The following is a 15122-nucleotide window of genomic DNA, read 5'->3' as shown; positions in this document are numbered from 1 at the left end:
CAGGAAGCGGAAAGCTACTGTCTCCACAGTAACTTTCCATTCACCTGCCCCACCCCCACTTTTTCCGTCTTGCCTTCTTTCTAATCTGATCTTGGCATTTATGGAGATGCTAAACAGATCACGCCTTGTGAACCTGGGGGATCCCATGGATGGGCCCACTGATCTCATTACTCTGTGTCTCCTCAGCAGATCTGCCGCCCTGCTGCTCATTCAGGCTTGGGCCTAATCATATTAATTGAAATATTAAACATCCACAAGAACGAATTTCAATGAACCCCTCCGGCTCCTCCTCCCAGGCAGTAACCAGGAGATAGCTGTAAACAGCAGAGGAGCTAAAGCCTTTGCTCAGCTTATGGTCCAGATTGGTACTGTCAGTCTGAGAGAGGGGAGAAGGTACTCGCGAGACTCCCCGAGCCCAGTGGCTGTGGGCACGTCTCTGAAGTTCTTTCAGTCTTAGGGGATGGGAGCTCTATGAGGTAAAGACTAAGGGGGCCTCATGCATGAGTCCACCCCTAGGAGCTTCTTTTTGAGGCAATGAGGCTTCGGGCCTTAGTTCCCCCAAAAGAATTTCTCTGCCCACCATCCACAGGCTCTCTCTCTCTCTCTCTCTCTCTCTTTCTTTTTTTCTTTTTTTTTTTTTTTTTTTTTTTTTTGTTTTGTTTTGTTTTGTTGAAACAGGGTTTCTCTGTGTAGTTTTGATGCCTGTCCTGGATCTCGCTCTGTAGACCAGGCTGGCCTTGAACTCACAGAGATCCGCCTGCCTCTGCCTTCTGAGTGCTGGGATTAAAGACGTGTGCCACCACCGCCCGGCAAGCTTGCTCTTTCTTGTTCCTCTGCACTCAAAGCTAAACTGCCATGTCTTAAAAGATGACTGACTATAAAGTGCTGGAGAGATGGCCACTGGCTGCTCTTTCAGAGGACCCAGGTTCAATTCCCAGTACCTATGTCACGACTAACAGTCCTCTGTAACTCCAGGTCCAGGCCATCTGATGCTCTCTTCTGGCCTCTGCAGCAAATACATGCACATGGTACCCAAACATACATGCAGGTAAAACACCTATATACATAAAAAATAAAAATAAATAAATCTTTTTTTGATGGGGGCAAAAGTGGTGGTGCACCCCTATAATCCCAGCACTAGGAGGCAGAGGCAGGTGGGTCTCTGTGAGTTCCAGGCCTGTCTGTTCTACATAGCAAGCTCCACAACAGCCAGAGTTACATAGAGAGATCCCATCTCAACAACTCTCAAGAAAGCTGCTGATTTTAAAAATCTCTTCTTCTTTTTCTTTTATTATTTATTATATTGAGTGTTATTTTATTATTGGAGGATGAGTGTGTCATGGCTTGCATGTAGAGGTCAGAAGACAACTTTGTGGGGTCATTTTCCTCCTCTAAAATTTTAAAAATTACATTTATTAATTTATATTTGCATGTGTGTGTGCGCATACATGAAGACATGCTATAGTGCATGTGTGAAGGTCAAAGAACAACTTTTTCAGAGTGATCCTCTACTCTCTTCAACCTTTATGTGGGTTCTGGGGAATCAAATGCAGTTCTTTAGGTTTATGTGGCAAATGTTTTACCCACTGATCATCTTGCTGGCTTGTGTATGTATGTATGTATGTATGTATGTATGTATGTATGTATGTATGTATTTGAGACAGATTTTCTCTGTCTGACCTGGAACTCTCTACAAAGGCCAACTGGCCTCGAACTCACAGAGACCCTCCTGCCTCTGCCTCTGGAGTGCTGAGATTAAAGGTCTAGTTTGTTTCCTGACTTTTTAAGAATTATCTGTTTGTTTATTTACTTGAGACAGGGTCTTCTGTATCCCAAGCTGGCTTGAACCTCACTAGGTAGCCTAGGGTGAACTTCCCAAGTACTTGAGATTATAGGTATGAACCATTGTGTCCAGCTTTTGAAACTACTTTAAAAAATCATTTTATGAGTCAGGTGTGATGGAGCACACCTTTAATCCCAGCACTTGGGAGGCAGAGGCGGGCAGATTTCTGAGTTCGAGGCCAGCCTGGTCTACACAGTGAGTTCCAGGATAGCTGAGGCTACACAGAGAAACTCTGTCTTGAAAAAGCAAAACCAACATAAATAAACAAACAAAAAAATGGAGCTAGGAATGGTGGTTTATGCCTTTAATCCCAGGACTTGGGAAGCAGCACAGGCAAATCTCTGAGTTTATGACTAGCCTGGTCTACACAGTGAGTTCCAGGCCAGCCAGGGCTACATGGAGACCCTGGGTTGTCAATCATTTATGGGGCTGGGGAGATGGCTCAGAGGTGGGGTGCTCGCTACAGAAGCATAGGTACCTACCTGAGTCTGAGTCCTTAGCACCCACATAAGACGTTGGGTGCAGTGTTGAGTCCGCAGTCCCCTCACTGGGCAGCCAGGGAATGTGGATTCCTGCATCTCTGGGCCTCCGTGTTGGCCTGGCCAGTCAGTGAGCTCTAAGCTCAGTGACTAACAATGGACAGTGACCTCTGTTTTCACACACATGTGCACAACACAGACACATACACAAAGACATTGTATTTAATCTACTTTATTCAAAATACTATTTCAACATGCAGTGCACATAAAGTTATTGGGAGAGTTTACATTATTTTCTTCCACGAAGTCTTTAAGATCCAGAGTGTATTTCAAATCTCTGGCATATCTGACACAGCCACATCTCAAATGTTGAAGAACTGAGAGGCTGTGGCAGCCACACTACCTACAAGTCTGCATTTCATTGTAGCCTCTCCCTCTGCTGGGGTAGGAGGAAGTCGGCCTTAGCGGATAGAAGCTCTCACCCTTGGGTAACCTCTGCTCTTGCTGGGAAAACACCACTTCTGACAGATGGCAGCTTATCTCTCTCTCTCACCATTAACTCTCTCTCCTAAAAAACAGATAAACAACCCAAACGATTGCTAACCCAGATGGGCTCCTGGGAAGAGGCTTATAGCCACTAACTGACTCTGCGGCATCTGCTGTTCTGCCTCGGAAATGTAGAGACCTGCAGATCGCAGACCTGCAGATCGCAGAGGGATCCCTCTGTGGCCTAACAGTTAGCTGGTTTCCCACGCTGTGTCTTTGCTCTGGGGGCAGTTGTTCACAAGTCCCAGACTCTTTTGGGATTCTGTCTCCTGCCTCTCAGAAGGTCCCTACTGGGCACCATCTCTGTGAGCAGGGAAAGCGGATGTGCACATGTGGGGTGTGTGTGTGTGTGTGTGTGTGTGTGTGTGTGTGTGTGTGTGTGTGTTGACACAGGCTCCTGCCCTTTCCAGGCAGCTGTTTTGAGAACTAGTTTTATGTTTCACTTACCCTTCTTAATTAGAAGGACAACTCTGGCTGCCAGTTCATTCACTTTCTCTTTCAGTGTTCAGTTGAGAGAGAAATAATTTACAACTTATGAGGAGCCCAGGGTGAAGAGAAAATCGATCTACCCGAGAAAGTCATTCCAAAAAGGGGAAGTTCTGCCAGAGTGCTAGCCAGGTCCAGCATTCTGAGTTTAAGAACGTTCTTGTCTTTGCAGAGATTGGCTCCCACCACGCTCTGGGGTACTTTCATATTTTAAGAACCCAGGCCTCCAATATCTAGTGTCTATCTACAGAACAGACGAGATACTTGGCTTCTGGGCCAATGGGAAGGGAAGAAGCCTAGATTTTTCTACACAAGCACAGAGTCTGCCCAAGCTGGGAGCTGAATTCTGAAAGCTCCTACACTAGGAACCTCTTTTGTGATTTGTTCTAGCTAAGTAAATGCACTATTTGAGGTTGAGTGGGGTCAAGAAGGAAGTCTCATTTCATACACAATTCAGCTCAGAAGCCAGTCTTTAAGTCTGGGAAAACTGATCTCCTGGAGACCCCCAAATCCATGTTCATTCAGCTGAAGAGAGGCCTCCACCTTGCTTCAGTCAGTAGGATTCTGCCTTTCCTGCCGCAAAGGATTGGATTTATAGAGGGGGCGGGGTCAGGGCGGGGCTGACAGTGAGGCGGGGCTTCATTTCTCCGCGACCCGTCGCCTAGACAACCGACTGCAGCGAGATGGAGCGGTTACCCGGAGGGATAGTGGGGCCAGATCCGGGAGCCCTGAGCCCAGAGCAGCTGGAGCAGTTGCGAGACTTCAAGGTGCGTGAGTCGACATCCCCTAATACCTGTTTCCATCAAAGTGAAGCTCCTCAGGAAAAAGGCCCCTTGGACAGGGAGGAGGACCCCGGGAGAGGGGAGGGCCTGTTCCCCAAGGTAAGTGCCAGAGAGCTAGGTGGCGGGTCACTAAGCCCAATCCGCCAGGCATTTGAAAGTGCAAGAGGAACCAAGTAGGGGTCTGGCCAGAGGAATGACAGAGGGTGTAGTTCAACTGAACTACATGGAGCTAGCATGCTGGCCTAGCATGCCCCGACTGCTGGATTCCAATCCTCTCTACCACCACCTCCCCCACCGCACAAACCAGCTCTGAGAGGTAGAGGCAAGAGGATCAGGAGTTCAAGGCCAGCTTCACCAAATTCCAGGACAGCCCAGGCACTATGGCACTCAGCCTTTAGAGAAAAGAAATGGGGCTGCCTCAAAGGAAAATCTGACAACTGAGCTTGGGCTTTCAGACACTCCAGGAAAAGACCTGCCTCGTCCCCTGCCCCTCACACCTCCTTCCAGGGTTCAAGCCTGGATCTGTCTCCCCAGGTCTTTGACTCTTGGTTGTTGCTCCTCAGATCCAGACTCGGATCGCAAATGAAAAGTACTTGAGGACCCACAAAGAGGTGTCGCTGCTCATCAGCGGCTTCTTCAGGTAGGTGGTGTGACGGGCTGGCCTTCGGGAGCTGGTAAGGGTTTTACCAGATCTTGCTGGGAATGGATAAACAGGTTCATGTGTAATCTCTAATAGCCGCACTCAGGGAGAATCTTCAGTTTGAGGCCAGCCTGAGTTACACAGTGAAACTCAGACTCAAACAAAAACAACAGCAAACTGTCCCCCACACACACCCTTTTTTTTTTTTTTTTAAGACAGAGTCTCATATAGCCAGGAGTGGTCTCGAACTCAAACTCATTATGTAGCATAGACTAGCCTTGAACTTGTGATGGTCCTGCCTGCACCTTCCCAGGTGTTGGAGCTACACAGATGCACCAGCCCAACTTGGTTTGGACCCTGTAAAAGTTAGAAAATTCCTAAGAGTCAACCTTTTGTAACTCTGACACTTGTGAATTTTCTTCAGTTATTTCTACATTCTTTAAAATACTAACGTTCATTCACTTCAACTGTAAAGATAAATATGGATATTTACCTCATGACCCTGGGAGAGGGAATGCGGCATTGGGAAACAGCGGGTAGTCATCAGTGTAGAACACTGTTCCCACTCAGAGGAAGAGAGTTTTCCAATTGTGGGGACACTTGGCCCTTGCCTACCTGAGAACACGGTAGAAAAATGACAGGGAGCCAAGGCATAGGGGCTTTTGGGGACTGAGGCAGGAGGATCACAAGTTCAAGACCAGCCTGGACTGCACTGGAGAGACCCTATTTCTAAAACAGAAAGAAAGAAAAAAGAAAAAAAATATTGAGGCAAAAGAATACTGTTTTCCAAATTTCATGGTAATCTCATTGGTCTCACCATTTGGGAGGTGGAGGCAGGAGGATTTAGGAATTCAAGGCCAGTCTGACAGCAGAGTGGAACCCTCTCTCAAAAAGCCAAAAATTAATAGAGAAACAAACAAAACTCCCATTTCCTGGTGTGTCCTAGGACGCGTTTCTTCCATGCATTCCATTGGCATAGCAAAATCTCAGAACCTGGAATGGCCAAGTGGTAAAGGCGTTGGACTTAAGACACTGGATATGGCACACACCTTTAATTACAGCACTTGGGAGGCAGAGTCAATGAGTCTCTGTGAGTTTGAGGCCAGCCTGGTCTACATGGAGAGTTCTAACCAGGGCTACACAGAGACACCCTGCAGCCCCGAAGGCCCTCATCTTCCTTTCTTCTTCCCAAGGCCAAACAGCCCAGCCAACCCTTCGATGCTCTACAGGTCACCTGGGCAGCCTCCACCTGGCTCCTGTCAGACTTCTCTCTGGGGTAGTATCTGAAGTATGAGGGCTACTTTTTGTTTGCCTGTTCTTAATTTCCTTGAGCAGTACCAGAGTGAGCTTTGTTCTGGAAGCTTTGCCCAGTCCTGTGTGAAGAGGAGCGAGGAGGAAGAGCTAGATGAAGACAGCTTGCCTGTCCAGTTCTGCCCCTGGGGTCTCTGCTCCTGGTATCCAAGCCCTACTAAGCTGTGAACTGCTTCCATTGGGAAGATTATCCTCTGCTTGGGCTTTCTGGATTCCATGATCTGTGGCCAGTTAGTCCCCACACCTCAGAAATACAGTGCACAGAATTCTTAATACCTTCAGTCTGGACCTGAGAAGTTAGAAGTATAGAGACCGAAGTTAGGTTAGGTACCCAGAAACTTCAGACTTAGGACTGGAGATGCAGTGTCCACACCTGCATAGGCACAGGAGTCTTCCCAAACAGCTCTGGTCTGTAAAAGGACAATTCCTGTCCTGACCACCTGTTCCCAAACACCCAGCAGCCACTTCGCACAGAGGCCTATATTAGTTATAAATGCTTGGCCAATAGCTCAGGCTTGTTACTAACTAGCTCTTATAACTTAAATTAACCCATTTCTATTAATCTATGTATTGCCATGTGGCTCATGGCTTTACCTGTCCTCTAGCATGTCTTATTTCCTGGGCGACTGGTAGTCTCTCTCCTGACTCTGCCCTCCTTCCCATCATTCTCAGTTTGGTGTTCCTGCCTAACTTCTTGCCCAGCTACTGGCCTGCCAGTTTTTTATTAACCAATGAGAGTAATACATAGTGATAGTGTAGAAAAGGATTGTTCCACAGCATTTCCCCCTTTTTTTTGTCTCATTAAAAATTAAGGTTTTTAACCTTCATATAGTAAAACTATATACAACAAAAACAGCTATTAAGTAAGAATTACAGTAATAATATCTACTCTATTTGCATTTGGCAAAATTAGAGAAAATAATTATCTAATCTTGGTGAGTCTAAAGTTTTGTATCTAATTTACTTTCTATCATAACTAAGGAAAACTATAATTATAACTATTTAGTCTTCAACTCCATCAAAGACTTCAGAAGGGTGAAATGTTACCTAATGACAGGGACATCTCACTGCCTGAACAGTCACCCAAAGTTCCTCTGTAATGTTGAGGCATCCAACTCTGGCCTACAGGCCTAGCATATCTGACAGACTTTCCTGTGAAGCAGCGGTTTCTGAAGGACTAATCTCCTTTGTTTAGCCTTGTTCCTGACCATTATCCATAATCCATAACAACTTGTAACCAACCCCCCTAAATGATGACAAACATTCATAATTTGTTTTTGGGAACGTGAGCATAGTTCTCTAGAGCACTTCCTGTTGATTGGGGGTGCTGGTAATTTTGGGTGTTGTATGAATTTCTAAAGGTCTTTTAATAAAAAACCCAGAGCCAGATATTTGTGGTAAATGCTGAAAGATCAGAGAGACAAAGGAAAAAGTCACTGCCATGTCTTACCTCGCCAACTCCTCAGCCTGAAAGGCTCAGCCGATAGGCCTCTAGCCGAATGAGCTTCCTCGGCCAGAAAAGCTTCAGCCGAAAAAGCCTCTATCTGAAAGGGATGCTTCTGCCGAAAAGTCTTTAGTTCCTGTCTCCTCACGCCTTATACACCTTTCTCCACCCAGCCATCACTTCCTGGGATTAAAGGCGTGTGCTTCCCAGTACTGGGATTAAAGGTGTGTGCCACCACTGCCTCGCTCTGTTTTCTCTCCTAGACTGAGTCAATCTCATGTAGTCTAGGATGGCTTTGAATTCACAGAGATCCAGACAAATCTCTACCTCCTAAGTGCTAGGATTAAAGGTGTGTGCCACCACTGCCTGGCCTCTGTGTTTAATCTTGTTCTGTTCTCTGATCTTCAGGTAAATTTTATTAGGGTACACAATATATCATCACATTTCCCCATTTTTTGTCTAAAATAATAAAAGAAGGTTGTAACTAATATAAGAAAACTATATACAATAAGCACAATAAGTATATACAATACATACAGTCAAGAATTACATTAACAATATCCAGTCCACTAACATTTGACAGATCAGAGAAAATAATCCATTTTGGTGAGTTCAAAATGTTATACCTAATTCGCTTTCTATCCTAACTTGTATTACCAACCCAAAACTATCTTCTGATGTCTTTCAATCTTACACACTTCACACCTCTGTAGTGAGTTTCTTTTCTGAATTTGTTAACAAGGAAAACTATATAATTATCTAGTCTTCAACTCCCTCAGAGACCCAAGAAGGAAATGATATTACCTAAATAAGCAGGAAGCACAAACAAGTGACTTCGAAAAATGTGAGAAGTGACAGAAACAGCTGGCTGCCTGGACAGTCATCCAAGGTTCTTCTGCAATGTTGGGGCATCCATCTTCAGCCTACAGGCTTAGCATACCTGGCAGACTTTTCTGTGAAGCAGAATTTTCTGAAGGGCCTTCCTACCTTGTCTTGGCAAAGTTTGGCAGTCCTTTCTTTTGTGTCCTGCTTGTCCATTTTGGACAGCATACTGTCAGCAGTCGAGGCAAGGGCACTTTCTTGCCCAGTGGCTAACTTTTGCCACAAAGAAATTAAAGTCAATATGGAGGGTTTTTTGTTTTGTTTTTTGTTTGTTTGTTTTGTTTTGTTGTTGTTTTAGTTTTTTTGAGACAGGGTTTCTGTGTAATTTTGGTGCCTGTCCTGGAACTCGCTCTGTAGACCAGGCTGGCCTTGAACTCAAAGAAATCTACCTGGCTTTGCCTCCTGAGTGCTGGGATTAAAGGTGTACACCACCACCACCCAGCTGGAGTTTTCTTTAATACCCATCATCTTCTCTGAAATAGATTGGTGCTGCCAGGAGCAGACGTGTCTCTCTCATAGTAATAAAAAAGAATCTATATTATTAAAACATCTTAAATACCATATTCTATAGATCTCTGAAGTGTTTGAAGATGACCTATCTATCTAAAATATATCTGTTTGACCTTAAAAACATAACTAATATGACTACAAGTTCAATTGTAATAGGTGACTAAATACTAACTTACATTTCTTTATATCCTAATTAGTTGGTAATAACTTTCAAAGACTAGCAATTTGCATTACATTGTTAAATGAGCTTTATAGGTACAACACCTTGAACAAGATTAGAAACATATGTACAGTATTTTCTAACAAAAGCAATCTCAAATTTGTATTAATATATATAATTTGTATACAATATACAAAAACCCAATCAAATGTAAGATATTTAAAACTAGTAGTTGCTTTTTAAAAGTAGATTCAATAATCTACCTTTTTACCTTATCATATCTAGATCCTCCCTTTGTTCTTTTCAGAGTAGATTCTACCCTTTTATCCTATCATTTCTATATTTTTTTCAGAGTAGATTCAATAATCTACCTTTTTATCCTATCATATCTATATAATACATTTCTATATCATTTGGGGGACCCTGAGAAAATTTAGGATTATGGTTAAGTCCTGATTGGAGTATTCTGTGAGGCTGGATCATCTCAGCCAGTAGCCTTGAAGATGTTCTGGATGCAGAACTCAGAGAAAACTGCAACAGAGGCATTTTGAAATGTTGAATCATCTGGTCCATCTGTTCCCATCAGAGATTTTTCAGGGGAGTCTTTCTCCATCAATCCTGATTTTTCTTAACCCAGAATGAATCCAGAGCCTATCATTTCCTCTTTCCCAAAGTAACCTATCTTTTGACGTAAATTTTGAAGTCAAGGTATTTTTAAATATATAGGTTGTTAATCTAGCAGCTTTCATAATCAACTGTCTCTTAGCAATTATCATTTGTTCATTAGTAGTCAAAAAATGTAGACACAATAACGTACAGTATCTAGACTCTCTGTGTATTTTCCATCTTTTTAAAAAAACTATTTATTTTTATTTTATGTATATTGGTGTTTTGCCTGCTGGTATATCTGTATGAGGGCATCGGATCCCCTGGAACAGGAGTTACAGGCAGTTGTGAGCTGCCATGTGGGTGCTGGGAATTGAACTTGGGTCCTCTGGAAGAGCAGCCAGTGCTCTTAACTGCTGAGCCATCTCTTCAGCCCTGTATTTCCCATCTTTACATGGCTTATTATATTTTCTTATTACTCTATTCCTTTTTTAAGGACTTGGGTGCCGGATGAAGCATTACTCTAATTAATCTTTATCAATAAAAAAAATCAGGAGTCAGATATGGGGGTAAAACCTGAAAGTTCAGAGAAGCAGGGGAGCAGCCATAGTCACTTCCTACCTCTCCCAATTCCTCTGACTAAAAGGGAGGAGATCCTTTCTCAGTCCCACCTTACCACTTCCTGTCTCCTCTCTCTACAGTCCTCCAAACCTCTATGGTCAGCTAGTGGCTGGCTATGCTCTCTGACTCCAGGCAAGCTTTATTTGTCAGAACATAATCAAAATATCACACAATGCTGGTCTGTTATTCGTTGTCTGGAAAAATCTTCAGTGGTTTCCAACATTGCCTTTTTTGTTTGTTTTTAAACAACCTGTTGAAATATACAGATAAGTGACAAATCTTAGATTAGATCAACCTTCCTGTACATGTGACACTATGGATGGAGAAACTGAGCTTTACCAGCATCCCAGAGCCCAAGCGACCCCGTTACTTATTATTATTGTCATTTCACACAAAGTCTCACAATACAGGCCAGGCTGGCCTCAGTCTCCCAGGTGGTGGTGAGTTATGCAAAGGCTTCTAACAGCACAAATCCATTGCCCTTTTGTGTCTATGTACATGGCATTCTTGAGTCCCTGCCTCTCCGCACCTGCCTCCTCCTCCTCAGTCCTATCCCCATTCTGTTATTGTGTAACCCCAGCACATATTGCCATGCCATTCCCTCTCTTTCTCTCTCTCTCTCTCTCTCTCTCTCTCTCTCTCTCTCTCTCTCTCTCTCTCTCTCTCTTTCTTTCTCGAGACAGGGTTTCTCTGTGTAGTTTTGGTGGCTGTCCTGGATCTCGCGCTCTGTAGACCAGGCTGGCCTTGAACTCACAGAGATCTGCCTGGCTCTGCCTCCTGAGTGCTGGGGTTAAAGGCATTCGCCACTGCCACCTGGCCTTTTTCTTTTTCATAGTGCCAGGCTACCCAGTGCCTTGTGCTTCCTGCCCCCCCCCCACTTCCCATTACAAGTCTTTCATTTCTCCCTCACTACACACGTCTGTATGCTGACCAGACCAAGCTCTCTAGTTATTCCCCAAGTCCAGGCAGACACCCAGAGAGCTCTCCTGGACTCTGGGGATACAATAGTAGATCCAACCCAGCTGCTAACCTCGAGGCAGTCACACACAGGACACAGGACTGTTTCCATCTCTGGGCCTTGGTTCTTGCTGTTTCCCTGGACCAGGAATGTTCTTGTCTCTCATCCTTCATTCTTCCTAATTACAATCCCATTTGTACCACAAGGATCCCTTCCAATCCAATTACTCTGTGAAGGGTTTTGGGGTCCCACTTTCGGTAACCGTTTATCTTAGGGTTTCTATTGCTGTGAAGAGACACCATGACCATGGCAACTCTTATAAAGGAAAACGTTTAATTAGGGCTGGCTTATAGTTTCAGAGGTTTTGTCCATTATCTTGGTGGGAAGCATGGTGGCATGCAGGCAGATATGGTGCTAGAGAAGGAGCTGAGAGTTCTACATCTGGATCCACAGGCAGCAGGAAGAGATTGAGACACACTGGACCTGGCTTGAGCTTCTGAGACCTCAGTGACACATTTCCTCCAATAAGACAACACCCACTCCAACAAGGCCACACCTCCTAGTAGTGCCGCTCCCTATGGCCTATGAGAGCCATTTTTATTCAGACCAGCACACTATTCTTCCCTCCTAAAGCACTATTTAATAGTCTTCTTTTAGCAGCTACTTGAGGTTCCTTGGCCTTTTGGGAAACTTACCTGTTTACTTTTGTCTGTAAGTTCTTTGAGGTAGGGCTATATTTTTTGCTCACGTGTGTGTGTGTGTGTGTGTGTGTGTGTGTGTGTGTGTGTGTGTACCCATGCACAAACATGTGGAGGCTAGAATGCTCTATGTCTCATTCACAGGGTCTCACTGAATCTGGAGAGAGGCTGGTGACTGGCGAGTCCCAGTGATCCCAGCCTCCAGTCCCAGCTTTTGATAAGGATGCTGGGGATCTGGATTCAGGTCCTTATGCTTGGGCAATGAGTGTCCTTGCAGTGTCAGAGGTTTAGCGCATCCCCCTAGCCCCTATCTTTTTCCCCCTTATTTTAAAATCATTCTCATATACTGTAGTTACTTACATGTAATTTATACTCAATAATTGTCTAATTGAACTGAAGGAGGAGGGAAACGAAATTATGGAAGCTTGGGCTTTCTCAGCAGGGGAGACTTTGGCTAAAAGAGCACCTGGAACTGGGGGTGGTCAGCAGGCCGCCACAGCCGGAGGCCAAGCAAACACTGAGCACCGGCCTTGGGCCAGTGCTGGGCCCTCTCCTCTTTATTTATCGTCTGTATGAACTTGGGAACATGATTAACCTTTTTTAGGTTTATTTCCTTTACATATAAAATGAGATGTAATTGCCATTTCACAGGGACGTTATAAAGCAAAGTAGTGTTAGTGAATGTTTATGAAGCCTAGGACTTTCTGAGAATCAGACATTTCTAGCATCCTGGTGGCGTCATCTTCTTGTCTGTCTGCTGTGTAGTGGAGATAATAGCCCGTCTGAAGTTTTTAAATAATATTTTCTTTTGACTTTGTTTATTGTCCCCCTGACCTTGGGAAATCCATGGGTAAACTTCCTCAGACCGTTCCAGGGTCACATTTCTGCCCGTTTGGCATGAGCCCCTTGAGGACCTGGAGGCCCTGGTTATCTCCTTCCTTATATCTTTTAATGTTTTCCAGAGAAATGTTTCTGAAAAGACCAGAGAACATCCTGGAATTTGCTGCGTGTGAGTACAGTAGTGCCAGGGTGTCTCACGTGCCTGCGCAAGAAGCAGGACTGGGGATGTAGGGCTGGGCAAGCCGAGGACTGTGGGGCCTGGGTTCTTCTTCACTCGATGTCCCCCACAGGAGCTGTTTTCTGAAGGCTTTTTTCATCCCCCTGCCTTTTCCTCAAAATGAGGCCAGAGTGGCAACTGAGGCAGGACTTCCCTTGGTGAGGATTAAGAATTTTTGATCGGGAAGTAGAGGCAGGCAGATCTCTGTGAGTTTGAGGTCAGCCTGGTCTACAGAGTGAGTTCCAGGACAGCCAGGACTGTTTCACAGAGAAACCTTGTCTCGAAAAACCAAAAAAAGAAAAGAAAAAAAAAAAAAGGACTTTGAGATTCCCAAAGGAGAGCCGGGCACCCCTAGTCCGCTGGGGATCTTAAAGTGGTGTCTGACCCAGGCTGCACTTCAGAACCACCGGGGAGCGTTTAGAAAATACTGATGCTCAGGCCCCACCTCTAGAGATTTTTATTTAATTAGTCTGGGGCGGGGCCAGCAGCCAAGGGTTTGAAGGCTCCCAGGTGGTTTTTAATGGACTCGGCTGCCCGGCTGGCTGCCGAGGTGGCTTCGGGTCTTCAGTGGAGAGTGGGGAGCTGGGCGGGTGTCTTGGGTGCGGTTAACCCTGGGAGCCCATGGCGTTCTAAGCAGGCCTTCGCTGCCACGGCAGATGCTGACTGTGGCTTACTTTCTTCCTGGCGTAAAAACCCTCTCTGTCGTCATGCTGTGAGCCTGGCTCTCCTCGGGCGGGAGAGGGTGTTCTCAGAAAAGGTCTGCATTTCAGAGACAGGAGCTGGCAAGCTGAGTGGAGATCAGAATAATACCTGGTGTTTATTTGGGTCCTAAGACGGACCCGCATCAGAGCACTCGGAATCCCTGAGCCCTTGGTGGCTCCCTGAGCCCCAAGTGTGCCAAGAGCCCAGACTGGGCATCCCGCGTGGGCCTTGCCTGGGATGGGTTCCTGGCATTGAAGAGGGGCAGCTGCCGGGGACTCGCTGTGAGCTCTGAGATTGTACTGTCAAGTGGGGACCACCGGTGAGTGTTGCTAGGACAAAGCGTCGACTTTTTAGTAGAGTAAGCTGTTGTGGCTCAGGCTTTTTCCTTCAGGAGAGATGATTTCGTTCTGATTTTCATCCCAGACTATTTCACGGATCCAAAACTTCCCAACAAGATTCACATGCAGCTAATTAAAGACAAGAAAGGAATCTAATTAGCAAAGCCACAACGCTCAGCTGCTCGGAGAAGCCAGAAGGAATCCAGCCTTGGGTGGGTGTTAGCCTCACTCTTGTGAAAAGCAGCACGGGTTTTTGGGTCCAGGCTGTGAAAGAATGTAAGCCGGGAAACAACAGAGCAATATGGTACAAGTGTGCCGTTTTTCCTGACAATTTAGGATTAGCGGCTGGGACCTGAGGCCTAGAGTGTCTGGTTGTCAGTGACAGGAGAGGATGGGTGTGGGAGGTGTCCTGGGGGATGGGGGATGGGTGGGGGATGGAGTCAGCCTTTGAGGTGAGGAGCGCTCAGATTGGGAGCAGCTTCCCTGCTTTGTCCTTCAACTGCCTGATACCTCACGATGTGCCCTTAAGGCCCTTAAGGCCGTCTCATGTTTTATTCCCCAGCCCCTCACAGGCAGGAGGATTCCTGAAAACAGTTTGAAGGCTGGCTAGGGTTTTTTTTTCTCTTAATGTGAGGTGGGAAAGGCCACACTCCTAATCTAGTGAAACCGCTTGTGTTTTGCAGGGTCAGCTGGAGGCCTGAGCGCCCTGTTACCGTCACTGTGGGTTTCTAAGCTGTGTGGGCTTCTTCCTGTCACAGAGCTTTCAGAGATCCCCATTAAATCCAGACCTGCTGCCCGCTCTTCTTTTCATTTGGACAGAGGAGGGCACCGTGCATGCGGGCCTGCTCTGCCTGACGGGGGCCTTTTTTCTCCTTGAGGTGGTCTGGGGTCTGGAGTGGCAGGGATTGTTCCCACTCCAGCTACTTAGCAAACTGTGAACAGGGTGGGGATCCTGAGAAAGCCACAGTTAGTTGTGGTGGGTTAAAAACAAGTGAGTCCATACTTCAACATCTTACCTCCCATGACCGTCCTAAGTGTAAGGGGGTGGTTTTGTTTGCT

The 15122-nt window shown here is 45.7% G+C and overlaps 1 protein-coding gene across 1 annotated transcript; it reads left to right on the top strand.

Moving 5' to 3' along the window:
* Positions 1–3988: 3988 nt before the first annotated feature.
* Positions 3989–14859, top strand: Riiad1 (regulatory subunit of type II PKA R-subunit domain containing 1). Its single transcript, XM_059264876.1, has 5 exons — positions 3989–4121; positions 4700–4776; positions 12929–12975; positions 14149–14275; positions 14747–14859. The coding sequence occupies exons 1-4, from the start codon at positions 4038–4040 to the stop codon at positions 14217–14219; spliced, it is 279 nt and encodes a 92-aa protein (XP_059120859.1). The 5' UTR covers positions 3989–4037; the 3' UTR covers positions 14220–14275; positions 14747–14859.
* Positions 14860–15122: the final 263 nt, after the last annotated feature.

This window comes from Peromyscus eremicus, chromosome 6, assembly GCF_949786415.1.
Source record: "Peromyscus eremicus chromosome 6, PerEre_H2_v1, whole genome shotgun sequence".
Classification (NCBI taxonomy): Eukaryota; Metazoa; Chordata; class Mammalia; order Rodentia; family Cricetidae; genus Peromyscus; species Peromyscus eremicus.
Note: the sequence above shows the minus strand (reverse complement) of the source record. Positions and strands in the feature narration are given on the sequence as shown.